The sequence below is a fragment of the Canis lupus genome, chromosome 14 (genome assembly GCF_011100685.1).
Source record: "Canis lupus familiaris isolate Mischka breed German Shepherd chromosome 14, alternate assembly UU_Cfam_GSD_1.0, whole genome shotgun sequence".
Lineage (NCBI taxonomy): Eukaryota > Metazoa > Chordata > Mammalia > Carnivora > Canidae > Canis > Canis lupus.
In genome coordinates this window covers 45,526,372-45,550,674 of record NC_049235.1, presented here as the reverse complement: position 1 = coordinate 45,550,674, position 24,303 = coordinate 45,526,372, and the positions used below count along the sequence as shown (strand labels likewise).

Sequence of the window (24,303 nt, the reverse complement as noted above, 5' to 3'; positions counted from 1 at the left end):
ACTCTGAATGCCTCTCCCTCTATGTTCCTACAGGCCCAGGGCTGATCCCACCTCCAGTACCAGAGGCAGATGTTCTCTGCAATGGAGCCAGATCCACACTTGTACTTTTGCAGTCAGTCTTATACCACAGCCAGGCCTGCTAAACCCTCAGGCCCTTGGTGAGTGGCTTCCATAATCTCTCTAGCCTGGCTATTGCTCCCTATTTTGCTGATCTCACTGCATCAGCAAGTATCAGGATCCCAGGCACTCACTGCAACCACTGCCCTCACCTGTTGAGGAAGTGGCACTGGCTTGTGATGGGAGGGTCCTTGACTCGGATCACCCAGACTTCTCTCCTAGTCAGATTCCTTCAGAAATATTCATATGAATAGACATAATTCAAATAGGTGTGTTTATATATAAACTGAATAGTTCACATTTACTCGTTATTTTTTTTACTTGATCATTCTTTTTCTCTGGTAATCAGCTCTTTTCTCTTTGCATTAAGCCAAATACAATCTTTCATGCTTCTTGAAAAACTATATTGTGAACATAAGATATTCTTCTTTTAAAGTAGGAATTTAAGTGGGACAATCAAAAGTAATAAGAACTTGGTAGACAGGAAGCAAGAAAAGTTGGGCATCTATTTTGCTACTTAACCAATACCTTAAAACTTACCAAATTTAAGGTACTATATCACTATGTAATCACATTCTAGTAAAAAATATCACTCTAAAAATGGCCTAGAGGTTATAATGAGAAGCTTCTTAAAGTAAATCACCAAGAGAAAGAAAAAGCAGCTAATCTGCAATAGTAAATATTTATTCTTTGTGGTACACATCAAATATACAGTGGTCTGCATCAGAATAATATTTATTCACAAAGTGAAATGAATGACTTACATGTTACTATAAAACAGAATGTCACATTTTTTGAAAGGCAGAAACAAACCATACAAATGTTACTGAAATTAGCAGCTAGAGTAATTGTACTTATTATAGGCTGTAGAAGCTATAACTATATATATTGACATGGAATGTTAATGATTTATTTTTACAAGGAAAAAAGAACTTTCCAAACAGCTTGTACCTTATGACCCTATTTTTATATATTTTTATTTTTTACTTATATTTACACACAATACAACACTTTCAAAATCTGAAAGGATATATACTACATTCAGAATATGCTTTCTTCCTGGGTGGCAGAATTAGGATAATTTTTATTTTCATTTCCTTCTCTTTACTTACCTATAATTTCTGACAAAGAATTGATATGTAGGAATGGTGGCTAAAAAGCTACAAAAAAAAGCTGCATTTTTTATTTTTTATTTTTATTATTTTTTAAGATTTTATTTATTTATTCATGATAGACATAGAAAGAGAGAGAGAGGGGCAGAGACACAGGCAGAAAGAGAAGCAGGCTCCATGCCGGGAGCCCAACGTGGGACTCGATCCCGGGGCTCCAGGATCACGCCAAGGCAGGCACTAAACCGCTGAGCCAAGGCAGGCACTGGGCCAAGGCAGGCACTAAACCGGTGAGCCACCCAGGGATCCCCAAATCTGTATTTTTTAAAAAGGGAGTAAAATTAGGCCATGCTTTTAGGCCATGTTTTTATGGTTTTCCTCAGCTACCACTATGTCCTTTCTTCAGGATCAGTATTGTTGAGTAAATTAGAGAAAGTTTTTCTTGGTTGGGGCCTACACTTAGGATGGGGGAGCAGGATACTGTTTAAGGATCTCTATTGTTTGTTTTCATCATTTTTTGAGTTTGAAATTCCTCTGTCTCCACAGTCCAGACTAAGACAAGAGTGTATTTTGCAATAACTGGCTTTTGCTGCACTCTGCTGGAACATTCTCTAGTGTTCTGCACAAAATGATCAATAAAAAGTGTTCAGATCTTTGCTATATCTGGTTTAAAATATCTTCATGGAGGTTCAGAAGTTTCTATGGATAAATGAGAATGTTCCTTATCTAATAAAATTGATACAGTTTACAAACATATATACCAAGGGTCACCATGCTCACATATCAATAAGTGGCTATAGATACAATAGTTGATTATGATATGTTAAAGGTAACTTTTTTTAAAGATTTTATTTACTTATTCGAGGGGGCGGGGGGCAGAGACAGACAGAGGGAGAAGCAGGCTTCATGCAGGGAGCCTGACGTGGGACTCGATTCCGGGTCTCCAGGATCACTCCCTGGGCTGAAGGTAGGGCTAAACTACTGGGCTACAGGAGCTGCCCTAGAGGTAACATTGTTAAGTGTTTATTTTGTACCCTCTAAGAGAGATCTTTTCTCAACTCTTTTAAACAAATGCAAGGATCTATCTTTAATCTTATAAATTCCCTAGATGTACCTAACTGGACTCACATTATTTGAAATCATTTGTTAAATTAAAAAGAAAAAAAGGGGGGGGGGGACGACATCTGGGTGGCTCAGTGGTTGAGCATCTGTCTTTGGCTCAGGTCATGATCCTGAAGTCCTGAGATGGAGTCCCTCATCGGGCTCCCTGCAGGGAGCCTGCTTCTCCCTCTGCCTATGTCTCTGCCTCTCTCTGTGCCTCTCTCATGAATAAATAAATAAAACCTTTTAAAAGGAGAGAGAAAAGAAAGAAAATCTTATCAAATTAAAGCAGTTTTGCAGTTTGTTGGGAAATAGTCAAATGATTTACACCTGCTTTGTCTATCTACCAATCCTCATTTTTAGTCTTTTATCTCTTCCTCCCTCAAACACACCTGCAGTCAACATTCAGCATGAAGCTCTTTCGGTGAAAAGTAAATCAATTTGTGTTGGCCCGAGATTCCACAAAACACTGTCTAGAGAGGCCTCAGTAACACAGATGCAATGGAAAAGAACCGTGGCAGGCTTGTTTCAACAATCTTCTGAGGGCAGTAAGGAAAAACTTTCACCTTAGCCCTGTCTTGGGAGTTGCAAACACAGATGTTGGCAAGAATCCCAGCATACACAAAATACTTCTCAATTTTTACTAATACCTGCTAAAATTATGTCTTGGCCTCTTTGCCTGGAAAGAAAAGTCTGGGATGACCCGTCTTTTGACTTTGTAATCTGCATAAATCTCTTGAAGAGGGTTCACAGGAAAAGTTTCCATGGAACATTTCTATTGAAAAAAAGAAAAAGAGAGAGAGAGAGAGAAAGGGAAGGAAGGAAGAAGGGAAAAAGCAACCTCCTCAGCATCATCTCCCTCTCTATAGATTTCTCTACTGCATTATCAAATGAGAGTGGAGAAATTCATGAGTCCATAAGCCATAGTCAAAAAGCGTGGAACAGCCTTGGACTGGATCCCTGCCCAAATCTTCTAATGGCATGGTCAAAAGTCAAGTGTATACTAGTGCCCCCAAGTGTCTGGTCCCGGGCCAGCAACAAACCTAGACCTCAGAGCCAAAACAACCAGGACCTTATTTTTCATAAATGAACTGCTGTTAAGACAATCCTATGTTGTAGGAAGAAACACAAGCCTGGTAAAGGTAAAGGAGCCCCATCAACTAAGTACTTAGAAGAGCCAAAACCTGAACCAGCCCTCCAAATCCATTATCTCATAAAATCACTCAATGCCCCTAAAACAGAAAACTATCCCCATTTTACAGAAGAGGAAACTATGGCTCAGAGAGTTTTAATAATCTGCCCATGGTCACAAAGGTAGTTAACAGTGAAGTCAAGGTTGAAACTCAGGTCTGTTTCAACCCAAAATCTCTTTCAAGTCCACCAAACTGCCTCAGAGGCTGCAGTTCTTGTCCCATCTCTGATACGTTGAAGAGTTACGAGTTACTGACTTTTTCTTATTCTTTTGTGAATGACATAACTAAACATAATTTCTAAAACTTTCTTAAACTCCAAAAATCCATTATTCTCAGGATCTGTTCATATCTTTCTCTGCCTACCCCCTCCTTTTATTGGAGGAGGGGGGGGGACATAGGACCTAAATTCTCTAGGCTAAAAAAATCCCAAGTTAATCATAAAGGCTTCAGATGTCAGAGATTCTCAACTGCTGAGTACAGCTTGCAATTGTCAGTAATTTTCTCTCTAAACCTGGTGGTTTAGTATATCAAATAAAAGGAAGCCAAATAAGACACCAAGTGCTATAAAAATATTTAGCACAGTCTCAGTAAATTTCAATCCCTAAAATTATTTATTTATTCCCTACAAATTACTCCCCCAAAATTATTTAACATATTTGGAATCAAATAATGAAAGATATTTTTGCCACATCACCATTAGGATCTAGTTTCACAGAATTTTGTTACTGTATTATAATCACTAAGCATATTAATATAAGGTGGCAATGACTTTATTTGGAAAATGATTACATTTAAAAAGCAAATATTTTAAGTACTTTAAGTGAAAATAAGCTGCTCATTTCCATCAATGTTTGATCAATTGTTTGGCCTTAGCCAAAGCATGGTTATTTCAAAAATAAAGCAAGCAACACTTTTACACTCTATTTTCCTTAATAAAAAGTACATTTTATTTCATTATTGATGTACAATTTTAACTAAAATTCCAAGTCCACATTTTGCTTTTTAAATAACAGATATTTTCATTAGCTAACAAAAAGTTAGCCCATTGTCACAATCCTCCTGAAATAATTAAGGTAACAAGGGCAAAAGGTTACTTAAGACTTTACTACAGTGGGAGCTTAAATTATAGGTTTTAAACAAGATGTAAGGACCAATACGCATGAAAAAAAAAAGTGCAATTTTAATGGAATGCAGAACAAATTAACTTTTTAACATTTAATAATACCCAATTGCATAATGGGATTTTGCTAAGTGCTACAGGGAGCAAAAAATAAAAGTAACACTGCAAGGTATGCTTGTTAACTACTTCAAGCTAAAGGCATTATTGGCCTACTAAATGCTGTAGTAAATGGACACATTGTAACATGAAAGACTCTGGACTCTGCCATCTGATTGGCATGTTTTGTTTGTTGTTTCTTTTTAAAAGAGAGGAAAAGATCAAAAACCTCTAAGGAATTTTGTTAACATGTTCCCAGAATTTCTTCTAAATACTTCCCTAGACTGGGAAAAGCTTCTCCTACAGGGTTACCTTCTCCCCTATTAAGTCAACCAGAAAGGTGGCTACAAGATCCTTTTAAACCCAGCTCTCTCCACAGGGGCAGAACCACCACAGCATTCCGGTCCTGGACCTGGGGAGCCTGGAATTCAATCTGTGCCTCTTGACTGTAAAGCAATAACCATAGGGCATGGGGCCAGCCTTTGTTTTCATCCAATTAATTGAGCAAAAATGGTTTCAACTGTGAAAAGACCTCCATGACCTAGCTCCAAAGCTTGACAAAAGAGGTATGGACTATGTGCCCAAGCCTCAGAATTGCACTGCAAGAAGGGACTGTGACACACTGGCCACATACTCTGTCTCCCAAGGGAGAGGGTCGGGGACATGATCAATTCTTAGTCTTCATAATCAAGGGTGAAAATCTATCCATCATCCTTCTGCTGACCCATCTGTAATGAAAAAACCTACTTTAGGCACTAGAGGAACCAAAACTGTATAACTTTCAAGAGCACTAAGAGCTAATCTTAAGTTTCCTGCAAAGATGTCAGGGGCAATATTCATTTATTCACTCTATCAATTTAGAGTTACCTACCATAGGCCAGGCAGTGTGCTTGACAGAGTGAACAAGACAGAAAGAAAGGGCCCCTGCCTTTACAGGACCTAGAACCTAGTAGCTGTATATGCCACAGATAGTCTCCGTCAACTAAAGAAAGTGGCCAAGCTCAAACAGTGAACACAGGTAAGCAGAAACACTATTTCCACTCCTCTTCATTACATGCTCCCTTTTCTGTCCTTTAATCCTTTTGTTAAGTTTCTAAATAACCTGGCTGAATGAAAGATTGGCCATCAGAAAGAGAAAATACTGAGACTTTTTTTCTAAGGGTTGACAGTGAAAACCCAGTTCAGCCAGAAAATCTTTCTTATAGTCAGGCATATACTAAAACACTCCCAATCCCCACCCCTTTGACTGACTCTGCTAAACAGTTATGGAAACATTTGCCTTAGAGCCTGAATAAAACCTCAGAATCCTTCTCAAGTCAGCATTTTAGGCAGCCACCACCAACTGTTCAGAATTGGCATAGGAGATGAATATTATTTGCTAGTGCAATCTCAGAGTGCATTAGAAGAGTTTCTATACCCAATAGAAGGTTGAGCTAGATGACTAAGGCCAACTGCAATGCCATAAATATAGGAATATGAAATCCTAAAAACGGGAAGTATACAACTTAAATTAATTATAACATTCCAAAAGTGTGTTTATTGGTAGGGTATTTAAACTCATAGAAGGAATTTCCCCAAAGAGACAATACCATAAATTGTGTTAATGTCACAGAACAGTCCTCAAAAGACTCTTTTAGCCCATTATGTGCCAAAATGGAACTGAACAAGTATACATTTGAAAAGAAAAACTAGTAGAAAATAAGAGACTTATGGGGGGTTAGTATACTACTCTCGATAAAAGTTTAAGACAGCATTGTGGACTAGACCCAGGAGTTCAGAAAGCACATGTAAAAGAAGATGCCACAACAAGGCTCAGAGACAAACTATATAAAACCACTAAGAAAGAGGGAATTTGACTGCGGGTCCTATGCTTTAAACACCATTTCTACCATGAAAAATATTCCTGAGATGAAATTTTTAAAAAAGGACCACAAGCACATCTTTTATACAATGATCCCAATTGTTTTTAAAGATTTTATTTTTTTATTCATGAGAGACACACACACACACACACACACAGAGAGAGACAGAGAGACAGAGAGGCAGAGACATAGGCAGAGGGAGAAGCAAGCTCCATGCAGGGAGCCCGACCTGGGACTCCATCCCAGGTCTCCAGGATCAGGCCCTGGGCTGAAGGCGGTGCTAAACCGCTGAGCCACCCAGGCTGCCCTCCCAATTTTTAAAATAATGTATACATGGGCAGCCCCGGTGGCGCAGCGGTTTAGCGCCGCCTACAGCCCAGGGCGTGATCCTGGAGACCCGGGATCGAGTCCCACGTCAGGCTCCCTGCATGGAGCCCGCTTCTCTCTCTGCCTCTCTCTCTCTCTGAATGAATAAATAAATAAATCTAAAAAAAAATTTTTTTAAATAAAATAAAATAAAATAATGTATACACACAGAAAAAGAATGTTCATAAGGAATTACGTTCATTTTAATTTTTGTGTTTTGCATTTGTTTGAATTTTACAAATTTTCCACCATAATGCTATTTAACACAATTTTTTCAAAAGGTACATAAAATGAAATTATTTCTGATTGCTTTAAAAGAGATTTTTGTAAAAGTTTTCTTTGTGGGTATAACTTAAAGTCATTCCACTATGTAATCAAATCAAAAGCCAATCATTGCCTGCCCCTTTTAGGTCATTTTCCCCTTTCTCTCCTGTCTCGCCTAACAAACAGGGATATTTGTAGGCCTGAAACAATCAGAAAAATTCCTACTAACTGATCTAAATCCCAAATAAGGGAAGACTGCAGGGGCACTCATGCGCTGCCTCCTTCTTAGTCCATGAAGGAAAATGACATTGAAGCATGGCTACAAATTTTTTCTAACAAGATGGGTCCTAGTACAAAAAAATCAAAATAATCTATTGTTGAGTTATTATAGCTCCTATTAGTCACTTTTAGCATCAAGTACAATGATCTTCATCTAAAACATTTTAACTAAAAAATTATATATGACACATCTGCTCATAGTTCACTTACGCTGGGTTTGGTTTGGTTTTTAATTCACTGTAAGCAAAGAGCCAATGGCCAGCCCCTCTCTTTAGCTATTTGTGACAGTATTCCCTGTGTGTTTCCATATGCAACTCTTTGTTCTCTTTAATTGGACTGGATGGTCTAGCACAGGACTATATAGACACATTCTTTTGCAGATTCCCTGTAAGGTGCTCGTGAAATAGTTATCCTGATGTATCTACTAGGGAAGATACCGTCAGGGAAAAATTAAAGAATCCCTCTTGCACATTCTATGCTGCTGATGGCACTATCTACTCACAAAATTAGCAATTACCTGGTCATTTAGATTATAGCCTTAAAATGTCCCTGTTCTTTGAGCTGGTAATTACTATTATAGAAGTCTCTCCTAAGAAAACAAATTTTTATTTAGAAAAAAAAAGAAATTCAAAACAAAAAATTAAACTCAGCCTAGATCTTACTAAGGGAATGATTAACTAAATCATCATTCATGGTCCCAGTGGACTCTCCATCTTGACAAAGCTGAAAGTTATAATGGCTGAGAGTAGAAGTGAGCCTGTAAGATTTCTCAGGCACTGAGAGTTATAGGAATGCCTGGTTCTCCCTCCATTTACTATTGAAACATATTGTATTGTATCTGGACCTGTACTTGATTGGAGGCTAAAGGAACTGTCATTTAGCTCATAACCTAGTGTGGACTAGGAGGAATCCAGAAGAACTAATTCATAGTGAAAAACTGGCTCTTTTCCTAGGTACTAGGTAACCAATTATTTCCTAGCATCCCTATTAAACTATACTAAACATTGCAGCCATCAGCTTTTAAGACTTTATGGTAAATAATTTTTCTTTTAAGAATAAAAGCCAAAATCAAGGAGAACACTATCAAGCTAGAAATGAAAATCTGGTAAAATAAAGTACCTCATCAGAATCTATGATTCAGGCTCATGAAAAACACATTTAAAAAAGAACTGTAAAACCTAATTGGAATGTAAAAAATAACTTACCTCAAATGATATACAGCATAAACCTTTCAAACACTCATTACTTAACACCAGAAAGATGATAGAGCCTATTTTGTTCCAAGATGATAATTGCTTTCTAAGTACAAAGAGATCATAAAAATTCCACAGTGACAAAACAGAGTTCTCAAACAACTCAATAGTTAAAACATAATCATAGCAAAGGAGGATTAGAAGCATTGCCCATAGTACCTGCAATGACTGTTCAACTCCAGGAGTGGGAATGAGTTAGGTCTAAATATGTAAGTTGTAAAGTACATATCTCATTAGCAAAATAATATCCCGGTCCCAGAGGAAATTTTTGGCAGAGACATAAGGCATGCCTTCAGAAGCTCCCTGAAGAAATGCTAACTAACTACCATTGGGGCAGGACCATCAAGTTCAAAAAATAATGTGTTGTGCCCTACTATGTGCCACACCAGGCTCTGTGCTAGGCAATGGGGCACAAGAGTAAACATTAGATCTGGTAGTTATTTTTATCCGGGAAACAGACTAAAACCAGATGAAAAATCCACTTCAACTGAAATGTACAGTACTTGTCTGCTAAATAACTTTGAGGTCCTGTAAGAAAAATGACATAGAAGTATGGCTACAAATTTTTTCTAACAAGATGGGTCCTAGTACAAAAAAATTAAAATAATCTATTGTTATTATAGCTCCTATTAGTCACTGTTAACATCAAGTACAATGATCTTCATCTAAAACATTTTACTAAAAAATTATATATGACATATCTGCTCACAGTTTACTTAAGGACCACTGTATCTTTTTGAATATTTATCATCTTCAATGGCAGAAGACCAGACTAAAAGGTAATATTTGTCTATCTTTATAATTATCATCACTATAGGAAAGTCATGTTCCTTGCAGTTATCAGTCATATCATAAACAGTTTTATATAACTTTTCCAATCACAAAGAAATTGATAAATAGTTGCTCAATAAATATTTGATAGAGTAATATCTTAATCTTTTAATCCCTGAATTTCAATAAAATATCCTATTCTTTCTTAAGTTTTTTAAACTATTTTAAAATATTTTGACACACATTAAACATTTGTAGTCTGGATAACACTTTCAAGACTTAAGAATCACCACAAAATACATTTCCTAGGCTGAATCTAAAGGAGCTATATTAAGCACACATATACATTTATATAAAAAGCAGTAAGAGATATACCATTTTTGTGTTGTTTCTTGAAATCTGATTAAAACTTGAGTTTAAACCTAAATGTATAGGAAAAAGGGATAAATTCGCTTATTTTAAGAAGAAAGTTTTGCAAAGTTGTAAAACTGGTTCCATAGAACCTAAGATTTCATCTGTCGTTAGTGAACCTAACAAGGTTTGTGGACAAGCAAGAGTGTTGAAACCTTGTCAAGAAATATTTTAAATATTAAAAAACTATGTCAACCCTTGTTCTGTTCATGACTAAACTTGATACAATCAAGAAAAATTAGTTTCGGATGTGGGATACTTCAGGGATTTGAAGTAGTTTGCTAAATAGGAAGCTAAATCCAATTACTTTTCTGAAGATTTGGCATCTTCAACTGAAAACCAATATTCCAATTAACATTAGACAAATATCCAAGCTTATCCACATGTTCCAGGCATCCTTTCTGGCTAACAAGTAGGCTCCATTTCTGTATTTAATTATTCCCTTATGTATACATAGGGCCTGCATTATACTTGAGGTATATGAGGTGGGGAAAAAAGAAAATTCTAAATTCTTCTGTGGTTCACTTCTACATGTGCACAACCCAAATTTAACCTCCTACATAATTTTATCTTCTTTTCTAAATTAAAAATGTGCCAACACAAGTCTTCTTTTAAATATGATGTTCTGAACTACCTAAATGGTACAAATGTCAAAGGCACTCTCTGTATCACTTCACCCAAAAAATCTCTCGATCTTGGGGTTGTAAGTTTGAGCCCCACGTTAGGTATAGAGATTACTTAAGAAAACCTTAAAAAAAAAAAAAGAATTTATGAGGGGTTAGTGAAGACAGTAAAAGCAGAATATGCCTGAAGTCCCAAAATAGATTCATAAATAAAACCCATGTCCTAAAACAAATTTACATAAAACACTAATAAGAAGTTTAGGCCTCTGCTTAGCACTCGCTGTTCTTAATATATATATTAAACAAACTTGGTAACCTGCTAAACCTCTAGAACTAGTAAATTAGAAATCAGCAGGGCTATTACAAATCAGGAAAAGAAAGAAAGAGAAAATAGTACCCTAAAATCCAATGGAAAAAAAGAAGTCAGATTATATATTATTTTACAGTAACTAAAATAATTTTAAATAGTATTTTTTGTCTAGACCAGTTACTTCAGGGATGAGCAATCCCTAATGGGCTTTAAACATTGAAGGACCACTAGGCTCAGTCTTCAGACCTGTTTTCTACTCTATCCTCAATGTTTCTCAATGAGTCATGATCCCTCAGTGGTGTATGCAATTAATTAAATGGGTTATGAACATATTTTTTGTATGATGAGATGGGATATCCTAGTTGAAATATATATTAATTGAATATGGAAGTAAGTAGAGATATTTTTGGTTAATTTTTATCACCTATCCCCTCACAGTGCCTAACATAGGATTTTAAACATGAGTAAACACCAAAATGTCCCATAAGGAATATATGAATCATATGGAAATAATCTGGACATAGCATGTTAAGAGAGAAGAGCAGTAGGTCAATGGTATACATCAACATTTAAAGGTAGAAGGAAAAGTAGTCTATGAAGACAGCAAAAAACAGTTTTAAGAATGGTTATACATTAAGACAGCCAAGGAAGCTTTCAAAAAAGTTATGATTGGATGACAAAATTAAACATGGTAGAGGGGTGCCTGGGTGGCTCAGCCAATTGAGCTCCTGACCCTTGATTTCAGCTCAGGTCATGAGTGTCTTGAGAACAAGCCCTGAGTGGCACTCCACACTTAGTGGGAAGTCTGCTTGGGATTCTCTTTTTCTCTCTCTCTGCCCCTCCCCCTGCTCGTGCTCTCTCATTCACACTCTCTCTCAAATAAATAAATATAAATTTTTAAAAGACTCTGTAATATTATAACCAAAATAATATTTAATGGATTTGGCAATCAGAAGGTCAGAGGCAACAGCAACAGGGGCAAAAACCATATTAAAAGTGAAAGGATAATGAAAGACAAATAATTGTAAAGATATTCCATGTTCATAGAGTGAAAGACTTAATACTGTCAAAATATCCATACTACCCAAAGTGATCTACAGAGTCAATGTATTATCTCTCATAACATTGGACCTGGCAGTGAGTTACTGGATAGGACACCAATAGCATAGGTAACAAAAGCAAAAATAGGACTATATCAAATGAAGAAGCTTCCACATAGCAAAGGAAATAATCAACAGAGTGAAAGGCAATCTACGGAATGGAAAAAAATATTTACATATTACATATATAAATAAGGGGCTATATTCAAAAGATACAAAGAACTCCTACAATCTGATAATAAATACCTATCAGGAGGGCCATTATAAAAAAAAATCAATGTTGGCAAGGATGTAGAGAAACTGGAACACTTGTACACTATTAGTTGCATGAAAAATGGTATAGCCATTATGGAAAACAGTATAGAGGCTCCTCAAAAGATTTAAAATAAAACTACAATATGATCCAGCAGTCCCACTCTTGAGTATTTATCCAAAAGAACCAAAATCATTATTTCAAAGAGATATCTGCACTCCCATTTTCATTGCAGCATTATTCACAGTACCCAAGATATGGAAACAATCTAAATGTCTGTGAACAGAGGAATTAAAAAAAATGTGGGGGGGGGGTTGTATATAATATATGTAAATATGCATATAATATATAGTATTATTGTATGTATATATGTATAAATATGTATATAATATATAGTAATAGTATTATATGATGTAACATATGTTATATTAAAAAGAAGGAAATTCTGCCATTTGTGAAAACTGGATGAACTTTGAGGACATTATGTTAAGTGAAATAAGCGAATCACAGAAGAAAAAATACTAAATGATTCCACTTATATGAGACATCTAAAGTAATCAAACTCATAGAAGCAGAAAGTAAAATGGTGGGTGCCAAGAGTAGAAGCAGAAGGGGGTAGAAAAGGGAGGTCCGGTGCAGTGGGTAGAATTTCAGTCATGCAAAATGAAAAATTCTGGAGATATTCTGTACCACAATGTGCATACTGTCAACAAAACTATTCTGTATGCTTAAAAATTTGTTAATAGAGTTCATATATGCAGGTTTTTAAACACAATATAAAGGGGACAGATAAATGAAATGGAAAATGAGAGAATAAAGTAGAAAAGTAGTTTTCTGATGAGACAAGTGTGCAGAGGGAAAAAAGGAAGAATGGGTTACATGTAGAAGAGAAATACAAAGAAAAGTTGCAGGAGGCAAATCTGTGCCAGGATAAACCTCAACACGTCTATAGGCTATAAGGAAGGAACAGAGAGAGGGAGAGATAAAAAATATAACAGTCAGAATAAATGATGAGTAAGTTATTATTCCAGAAACTAGTGGAAGATGAAAAGGGTCAAGTGAAGGACTGATCTTGAAGAAGAGGAAGAAATCCTCATATACTGCTGATGGAAATAGAAAATGATACAACACTGAGGAAAAAGTATGACATAAAAAGTTAAACAAAAATTTACATATGATGCTGCAAGTCTACTCTCAATAATCTACCAAGAACAAAATATATATCCACATAACGACATATGATAAATGTTCACAGCAGCATTATTCATTAGTCAAAAATGAAAACAATTCACCTATCAACTGATTAAAAACAAAATGTAGTGTATTCATACAATGGGATACTATTCAACAATTAAAAGGAACAAACTGCTGACACATTCTACAACATGGATGAACCTCAACAACATTATGTTAGGTAACAGACTCAGATCCAAAAGACTAATTATTGTACAATTCTAACTATATTAAATATCCAAAAAAGACCAACTTAGACAAAAAGTAGATTAGTAGTTTCTTGGTGTTAGGGGTGGAAGGGGGGATTAAGTACAAATGGGCATAAGGGAGTTTTAGAGGATAATGGTAATGTTCTAAAACTATATTGAACTAATATTTGCACAACTCTATGAATACACTAAAATTCATTAAATGGTAGATTCCCATGGATGAATTTTGTAGTATGAAAATTATACACCAATAAAAGTTGTTTTGTTTTTTTTTTAAGAGAATAGGTTAACTTGACTGGCATGTATGTCTTGCAGAAATGAGAGTTAAGATTAGGAGGAGCTGGGTCCCATTCTTCAGAGATCTTTGAATGCCAGAGAGAGAAGTCTCAACCAGATAGACAAAGGAGATCCCCTGAAGGTCTCAGAATGGGATAGGACAAAAACAAATTAAAAATTAAGTTAATTACATTCAGAAGATTAGTCTTATCTAATATGTCAGACAAGAAGTTGACACATTAGATCATAAAGACCAGGACCTGTGAGCTTCCTTGAGTCCATGGCCTCAACTAGCAAGAGCTGATCCTCTTACATACTTTCACCTTGTATCACAAAAGTGGGATAAAATACAGAGAGAGATGGCCCATAAAAAATCTATCACTTCCATAGAAAAACACCTCTTCAAGAATATAGCCTTTGAGGCCATCATTCCAAATGAGGAATCGACCAAACAAGCATATTAAGTGCTGACTAGAAGCCAGTCCTAGATGGGGGTAAAGAATCAATATCTGAGTAAGAAGGGTAGTTGGATTTTCCTGAAATTCTCTGAAAGAGATTTAGAAGTCATATAAAAGAAAATCTAAAAACAACAATATAGGGTAGTCCATCAGGGAAAATAGTGAAGTTACATATCTGCTGATTTTATTGTACAACATTCTAACTAATTATTCCCAAGTACAGTTACAACATATTTAAATATCTTACAGTCCAATGTTCCTTCTGCCTTTGGAGCCACAGAGGAGCAGCAAGCAGCCATGGCTCTGCACTACCCTAGGGCTATGGGCCTCAACAAGGGCCACAACGTGATGCAGCCTCTGCTGACAGCACACTGTGTGCCTCACGGAGCACACCAAGTTTGGGTAGGACATGATCTGAGAGGTGTGCAGCTTCACCCCACAGGAGCAGAGTGCCATGGGGATTCAAGGTCTCCGAGGACAAAAGTACCCTCACATTCATTGAGAAAAGAGTGGGGACACATATCCGTGCCAGGAGGAAGAGAGAGGAGCTGAGCAATGTCCTGGCAGCCATGAGGGAAGCAGCAGCCAGGAAGGACTGAATCTGTATGTAATAAATGCTTTTTGGAATTTGAAAAAAAGTAAAAAATAAAGTCCAGTGTTCAAAATTCATTTATTTTAATCAGATTAAATCAATTTTATCTATTACTACCTTGTTCCTGAATATAAAGCTGAGTCTCACAAATTATCTTTTTAAAAATATATCACCTCAATTTATCTTTGGTTACATTTGGTACTTTTTTTTTATTCTAAATTCAATTTGCCAACATACATTTGGTACTTTCAAACAACACTTAAGGCACTATTAGCCTTCTGGATATTAATAGACAAGGACACATATCAGTATTGATATAACTGCTTAGATGTTCATAGATAATCCTATAAAGACCATACATCTCTTTATTTTGTTAAGCAATATCATAAAATAATCTCTCTGGCTTTGTTTTCCTTAACTGAGAGAAAGAAAGAAAGTGGGGGAAGGGAAGGAAAGAACAGAGGAGGGTTAAGAGTATGGTGATCATTGTTAATTCACAATTCAAACCATTCAGAACCCCACTTACAGAAAACTAATACAAAAGGAATAATTGTGCTAGATAGCATTAAACAGGAAGATAGATAACATAAATGAAAGAAAACTCATACAATTACAGATAATTAGAGGCCACTTATATATTTTTTCTCTCATCACTGACACAAAAAAGATAAGATTTTCATTTCCTTCTAATGGGTTCATTAATAGTTTTATTGTAATATTAGAAACATCTTGTTTCTTAGTATATCTCAAAGGACTAATTATTTTAAAAAGATCAAACAATAAATAGAAATTTTAGCAGAATAGGTACCCCTGATTACTTTTGGTTTAGAATATTTTATATTAGATGGTCAAATTTATGAATCTGAAAAATTTGCCAAAATAAACTCCTAATACTGACTTTACAATCTAAGTGGGTGTTCAAACTAATACTAGCAAGCAAAAAAACCAAATACCAACTGATGAAAATGCAGATAAAGAGGTATGCATTCAGTTTATAAAAAAAACCCATATGCCCCAGGGAACTAAAGCATACCAGATGGATATTAAGAATAGAATGTTTTTATATATGAATGGGTATGTTTTCCTCTTGATTTACGTACACCTTCCATTAATGTCAATTAGTGTTACATACGTAAATCCAGGGAAGCATAACTCCAATGTCATAATAATGTTCTGTACTTGTATATCTTCTTTGAAAAATAATTCAGTTTCAAAAAGCCCTGTTACTTAGATCACTATCATTAGCGTCCACCAAACAAATGTTGGCTGGCCAAAAACACACTCCAGGCTGGCACTAAATGACCCTAACGGCCCATTTGTTTCTGAAATTCTGAATTGATGGAAATTTAAGAGTCCGTTGCTTTTAACTATTATGCAGATACAATAAATATTTATTAAAAGTTTTACTAGAAGTAAGCGCCATACTGGATGCCTATCAGACAGGTTCTAAGGGGTCCAAAGATAAAAGTGAAGAAGCCAAGTGACATGCCCAAAGTCAAAGAAACATAAAGGGCTAGAACTAGGACCCAAGTGTGTTGACATTAAATTTGATATGTGTGTGTATCTGTGTGAGTGTGTTTTCAACAATACCTGAAGGCATGGTTTATGTGTGCAAAGATTCCCGGTAGTCCTCTAACCATCTAAGAGAGCTTCCCACTGCCTGTTATTCACAACAAGTAAGTGAAAATCATTGCATCAATGACACTCTTATCATGAACTAGAATTTAAAACAAGTAAAGGATGAATGGCTGGGGGGCTCAGGTCATGATGGCAGGGTCAGGAGATGGAGCCCAGAATAAGGCTCCGCACTCAGCAGGGAGTCTGAGATTCCCTCTGCCCCTCCCCCTATTTGCATGATCTCTCTCTAAAATAAATAAATAAATCTTTAAAAAATAAAAATAGAGGCCATGGGTGGCTTAGCTCGTTAAGTATGTGATTCTTGGTTTCTGCTCAGGTCATGATCTCAGAGTCCTAAGATTTTTTTTTAATTAAGATTTTATTTATTTATTTATTTATTTATTTATTCATTCATTCATTCATTCATTCATTCATGAGAGACAAGAGAGAGAGGCAGAGACATAGGCAGAGGGAAAAGCCCAGGCTTCCTGCAGGGAGCCTAATGCCAGACTCCATCCCAGGACCTCAGGATCACGACTTCAGCCAAAGACAGTTGCTCAACCACTGAGCTACCCAGGCATCCCTCAGGGTCTGAGATATAGTCCCAAATCAGGCTCCCTGCTCAGCAGGTAGTCTGCTTGAGATTCTTTCACTCTCTGTCTCTCTAAATAATAAATAAAATATCTTTTTTTAAAAAAATAATCAATAAATAAATAAAGGATTAGAAAAAAGAAAAAAACAAGAGACATTACAAGAAACGACATAAAATTATGAGTTCACAATCATCTGTAGCTAGAACTGTAATGTCTGCTGAGGAAGCCACTAGCCACATATGGCTATTCAGAGCCTGAAATGTGCTACAGATGTGAACTAAACAATGTATTGAATACTTACTATGAAAGGAATAGAAAGTGTCTTGATAATTTTGATTTGATTAATGTAGAAATAGTATTTTACATATATAGGGTTAAATAAAACATTATCAAGATTAATTTCACTTGTTGCATTTTGTTTTTTTAAATGTGACTACTAGAAAAATTAGATATATGGCTCATATTTCTGTCTTGGAGTATATTTCTGTCGGAGCAGATGTCATAGCCACACACATATACTGAATATATCAGTGATATATTTAAAACAAGCACACTTTGGAGATTATATTCTAGACTCTGATTTAGTGGAAGCAAAATTTACATAATTTTAGAAGAGCTTTGTATTTTCTTCTAGTTTCACTGAGGGACTAGTGAAGTGATAGAATAAGACAATCCTCACACTTATTCATATTCATTCAAGCCTACCATTCAGTTATCTAATTTCTCCTTTTTGAGTGAATAGGAATAAACTAACTCATATATGGAACAATAATCTGAAGTTCTAAACATTCAGAGAATAGAGAAATGAATTTATAGGGTATACAGAGGAGAGAGAAAATACTTCCTTCAGAAAATACCATCAAATGATCACATTCACTTTTTAAAAAGTTATTACTTTTAAAAAATTGTGGTAAAATACAGAGAACAAAAAAATTATTATCCTGTTTTAAGTATATAGTTCAATAGTGTTAAGTACATTTACATATTGTGAAAAATTATTTTCATGCTTATCAAATTGTGATCATATTAACAGAAACGGCTTAACAATTTAAAGTCATCTAAAATAAATGTGCACTATTTTCAATTTTTTATATTCCTTCTAAATCTTTGCACACTCATCTACTATAGATACAACTATTTCATTATTTGAAACTTACTACATACCAACTGCTATTTTCAATTATTTGGGATGTTTATATCATTCTGGTTTTTAAAATAATTAAATGAAATGATGATATGAAATGAGATCATATCAAATGGTAGCACTACAATAAAACGAATTACTTTCTAACCATGGAAAGCTAGTTTATAGTAATTAGTGTTATAAACAACCAACCTGATAGATGTATTTTTTTCCTTTGTGAGCTATTTTCTTAGATAAATAGCCAAGAGTAGAATTATGGGGTAAAAATACAGAAACTCCATTTTTTAACTTACCACCTCCATTCATCCCCAAACATATGGCTGCAAATTCCTATGCCCCCTTTCTCACCTGTTTATTCTATCTCCTTCAGAGGAGAAAGAATGTCTTCTTCACTCTTAAATAGTTAGAAGAAAAACAAATGAAGCAATATAACCAAATCCCTGATACCTCCTTCTCAGTCTATCAGTGTATTGTTTTTACTTGCCAATGGCAAAGAAGAAAGTAGGCCTAAATGTTTCATCACATATTCCTTTGTGTTATCAGCCAAAATCATCAAAATCATGCTCATTTAAAAAGTCATGGACCAAAAGCTCTTAGACTTCTGCGTGACTTAAAATGATTTTTATACATCAATACCATACAAATAAACAAAGTGGAAGGAAGTTTTAAGTACAGAAAAAGTAACAAAAAGCAAACTCCAAACCACAGGATCTCTGTTTAAAATTATGCTTAATACAACCTCTGTTTTGCAGAAAAGAAAAATCAGCCAAGTGCCTTTCTAGAACACTAATGACTATCAGTCATTACATCACACATATGTCATCTGACACAAACTTTTAGATTAGTAAACATTTTTCCTTTACTACAACAGAGAGTTAGTGTTCAAACAGGAAGGAAAAAAAAAAAACTCACCACACGTAAAAGCATCAAAACACAAGTCAAACTGTAGGGTAAGTCTAAATGTCCCCAGTTTCAATTCAGCCAATCAGTCCTGCTTTGACTAACAAATGCACATAAAATTTTTATAATATGAAAGAGAACTTATTTGCCAAAGCTTTTCTTCCAAATGCAATTAGCATTAGAATTTGATAGCAAAGAAATTGAACTTCAGAATAAGCTAACACATTAACAAACTTCTTCCTCTGATACTCAAGTTTCAGATGTAATATATACTTTAGGGAACTCTCCAGAAGCTTTTACTACCTTTCTGATAGGTGTATACCCATCAAATATTGGATGACCACTAATATATATACATATATATATATATATATTATATGAATATGTACAAATTGTTTACATGAATCTCCTTTTCCTTTAACCTGACTATAGTTTCACTAAAGAAAACCTAGGATGTCTATCTGCCCTGTGGAAATGACTAACTATACCACAAGATATACTAAAGCACAGACTTTGGAATAGATGGCTTAATATCTATGTAACAGCAAGTTGCCTAACCCTGCTTGGAGTCTCAAGCTCTTCATCCATAACTTGGGATCCATGATTGGGAACAACAATGCCACCTTCACAAGATGACTGTGATTTTTTAATTGAAGTAATAAATGAAATTTACCTCAGACTCAACAGATGCTCAATAAACATGAATTTCCCTTCTCTTCCCTTACTTCCTTTCTTAGGTCCTCCAAAAATATATTCAGACTGACAAGGCAGCATTCCAGTTGTACACATGAGGAAATCTGGATTTCTAAACGCTGACAAAAAAATTCTTGACATGGTTACTTTCTTTCAACATTATGCCTTTAAAGCCAGAAGTAAAGGTGAAACCTCCTTCAAAAAGGAAGACTTTTTTTCCCAAATTCTAGAATAAATTATTAAAATTGTAATGGGCAACTGGGAAATCCTCATTCACTGGAGAATGTAAGTATCATGAGATGCTTTTCCCAGAGTGATAGCCCTAGCCTCCTCTCCTTGCTTCAGCCACCGGCTGACCTCAGGAAGGGGTGCCTGGTAGATGCCCTCAATGAAATGTGATAGGATGGAAGGTAGATGCTATGCGGGAAAGGCCTCCTAGTAAGATTTAAAAGCCAATGTGGAAATATGTGTTCTGGGGTTCCTAGCCAATCAAAAATACAGGTTTTGGGAATGACTTACAGTTGAAAAAGGGAGAAAAGTGGTTGGCTGACCCCCTTGTGTACCAGAACTCATAATTACTGATGGCACATCTTGGAGCCAGTGACCCACCTGTTGGGAGTCTAAAACAAGGCTGGTACCCACAACTGCTTGAAAACAACTAACTGCAGAATGATGAGATAAGTCTTATCACTCATGGTCAGTTAACCAAGATGCCTTTCCCAGAGAGAAACCATTAAGCTACCCCCAGAGTTGCTCTCACTGATGTCTACTTCATCCCTTTTTTCTTCATCTCTGGGGAACTCACAGGTAGCTCTGGGGTGGTGGTCATAAAGCCTTTCTGTTTTTGAACTCTCTTCTGTATCTGAACTCCCAGTTGGCTTATTCTACTCATCAGAAATTAGTTAGTATCCTGACAGGGCCAGGACCATCTACATTATTTGAAGGGCCCAGAGCAAAAGGAAAATAGAGGGCCTTTTGTTCAAAAGTATTAAGAATATCAAGATGGCAACCACAGGGCTTTAAATCAAACACGGGGTTCTGTGTGATTGCACAGGTCACATGTCCATGAAGCATACCCAGAACAAGTGGAGCCCTACGAGGAGACTGAATAACAGATTCCATCCCCAAAACAACTGACCATAACTAAGTGCACAGGTGAGTAGTATTCAGGCAGTCTCACTAACCTGAAAACAGTACAGATACTCTCTTTGCTTTTAACAACTCTTGACAAACCTAATTACAAGATAAATTATCTCCAGAGTTCATGGACCAAATTGATTATGAATAAATAATATTGCAATGACAACAAAAATTTAGGTTTGGAAGTCAAAAGTATAAAAAACCTAAACCTAGGGGTTATGGAAGGGAAAAAATTGTCTTCTAAACAATTTTGCTAATTTGGTATATGTTCAAGAAAAAAAAAAAGTAGGGTAGATAACCAAAAATGCCCACAATTCTCTACTCATCCAATAAGGAAGAAGGGTTTATTTCCTTACCTCTTTGATCTGGGTTGGTCAAAACTTATAGAGAATTAGACACATGGCAGAAGCTTAAATGACAGTTGTACATTATGACCTGTAGCTATCGTGTGAATAATGCCAGGCCAGCCCACTAGGCCAGGAGAGACATGTAGTACAATGATCCCATCTAACTGTGAGCCAACTGCCAAATATGTGAGTAAGTACATCCCACACCATCCAGTCTCCAGCTGAGCCATCAGCTGACCAGGGACACACATGAGTGAGCCCAGTGGAGATCAACCAAGCATGGCCCAGATCAACAGAACTGCCCAAGTGAACAACAATGAATTACTGCTGTTTTAAGTCACTAAGGTTTGAGGTGGTTTGCTATACAGTAAAATCATTAAAGATACAGGTAGTACATTAGCTTAGCAAGAGAAAAATGGATTATGTAATAATAAGCAGGGGCTGAGACAACTCGCTCACCATTTTTGGCAGGGAGATTAGATTCCCACTAAATTGCATAATACGTTCCAGATGCATTTTAAAAGTATATATAAAAAATGATAACATAAAAATGCTAGAATAAATTACATGTTGATATTCATGTACTCTTGGCATGGGAAAGGCTTTCTTAGGCAGAGAAGCCTAAAGGAAAAAAATGGATAGATTTTATTACATAATTGCTTTTTAAACTTTACATGTCAAAAAAAACATTATAAATAAAAATAAAAGGCAAATAACAAATTGGTAAAACTTTTTTCATACATGAAAAGAGATTATATCCCTCATATATGTATTTTTATGCATGACAAAAGTATGATAAAAGATTGCCATTCCTAACATACGTAAAATAACAAGAAAAAGCTGAACTACCTGACAGACTACTGAACAGAAAATATACACACATAAATCACTATAAAACAAATACAAATGGCTAATTAACATTTTTAAAAATTCAACATCACTAATAAGCAAAGAAAAAAAAGATAAAACAACAATCATATTCTCTTTTCAGTTAAAAACTGTAAAGATCAAAACAATAATGCCCAGAAAACAGACATTTTCCTATACTGCTTGTGGAACTATAATTTGGTACATTTATGCAAAGCAATGTGTGTGTGTGTGTGTGTGTGTGTGTTTGAGTGAAATTTTTAAAAATTTTTCTTCTAGGGAAACAATCAGGGATTCAGGAAGGACATCCACTTGACCTCATGATCCTGATGCCCCCTTCCCTTTTGGTATCCTCTCTGGAACCAAACAACACACAAAGAAGTGTGGGGATGCCCATAAGGATAAAGGATCTTTCTCATTCTTAGCTGAGGTCTAGATTTATGAGATTGACAGCAAAATTTCAGAAAGATGATGTATTATTATAACCTCTTTTGTCTGAAAAAATGAATAGTGCTGTTTTGAGATAGTATAACTAGGTCAAATAAAAATGAAGAACAGTCTCCCAGAGTTGTAGTTAACATTTGTTGAGAGCTCATTCTGTACCATGCACTATCCTAAGCAATCTACATGTTTATACATTTCAGTCCTCATAACAACCCCATAAAAGAAGGAGCATTCTACAGGTAGGAACACTGATGCTTAGGATTGGTTTTGTTTTCTCTGTTTAAGTAATTTGCCAAAGGTCACAGAGCCAAGACTAGAACATAATCAAGCTAACTCTAGACATAGAGTTCTTAATCATTTTACTAAGATACTTCAGATATGTCCTTTTAAACCCTAGAGCACTTATTGGCATGTATCTAAAGAAAACAATGTTGGATGTCTTACTACAACCTTAGAAGCAGCAGCTTTCTCTATTAGGCCCTTGTGGACCAAAATCAAAGATACCTAAACTGCAAGCCATACAAAGGTGAGAGGCCTACTTCATGGGCTCATTAGGTAAGCAAGCAGTACCTGCAGTTTCTGCTAAATTATTTAGGAAGGCAGAAGAGAGTTTCTTTTAGTGGCATTTGGGGATTTTAAAACAAACCATCCCAATGATTCATGAGCCTGAACTCAAAGAATTCTCTATCAATCTGTTCTTTGTAGTGTTGCTATTATCAAAAATATAGTTTCAATAAATTATATTAGTTAGTGGCAATAAAGAATTCATTAATAGAGCAAATATTTATTAAGCACCTATAATGTGGCAAGAAATCTATCATCCTAAGAAAATAGCAGTGAGTAAAGCAAAAGAAAAAAAAGTTCTTGCCTTCAGAGAGTTTACACACTAGTTTTAGGAGGATACTGGCTTCTGCTTCTATTTTCACATAAGCCAATTATCACTGTTCATTAAATGCTAACAATGAAACATCCTCCAGATACATGGTGATAAATGCAATAAAATGTAAATCTTTCACTGGATAGCTCAGAGTGCTTCTCTTAACTGCTCCTGGTTGAACTAAGGTGGCACTAAGACCCACAGAATGATTAACAAAAAAAAAATTACATGCTCCCTACACATGAGAAAACAAGGATTCTACACGGGTAACAGATCTAATTTAAGCTGCTATGTTAGGAAAACACATTAAAAATCTACTGACAGTCATGCCATGGAAATTAAGATCAAACTCTAGCATGGCTCATTATATCAAGCATTCAGCTAATCGGCCAATTAAATCATGCCCCCTACCCAGGCAAAGGATAAAGATAAAAAAAATTTACACTAGGTACAGAAAGTATGTGATAGTGAAGTATGTCATATCCCTTTTGGTCACAGTAGGATGTCTAAAAGGGATTTTTCTCACTGTTAGACTCAACATTGAAACTACTATTATGATCCATTCTTTAATAACCTATAGTTTGTCCATACTACAGATTATATATACTACATAACACACAGAGAGGTAGGTCTATACATTAATACAGAAAGAGCTCCACTACACACTGTTAGAAGAAAAAGGAAA

The 24,303-nt window shown here is 35.6% G+C and overlaps 1 protein-coding gene and 1 pseudogene across 15 annotated transcripts in view; one reads left to right on the top strand and one right to left on the bottom strand.

Annotated features, from left to right (window-relative positions):
- BBS9 (Bardet-Biedl syndrome 9) overlaps positions 1-24,303 on the bottom strand; it is a 432,261-nt gene that overhangs the window by 171,353 nt on the left and 236,605 nt on the right. Inside the window, exon 21 of one of the 15 annotated variants that reach the window (XM_038557308.1) lies at positions 2,956-3,102. The exons of the other annotated variants lie outside the window; for them this stretch is intronic. Coding sequence (XP_038413236.1) covers positions 2,971-3,102 — 132 coding nt within the window. The 3' untranslated portion in view covers positions 2,956-2,970. Of the gene's footprint in view, positions 1-2,955; positions 3,103-24,303 lie in introns of those variants that run through there. 15 annotated transcript variants of the gene reach the window in all.
- On the top strand, positions 14,702-15,003 carry LOC100687124 (annotated as a pseudogene).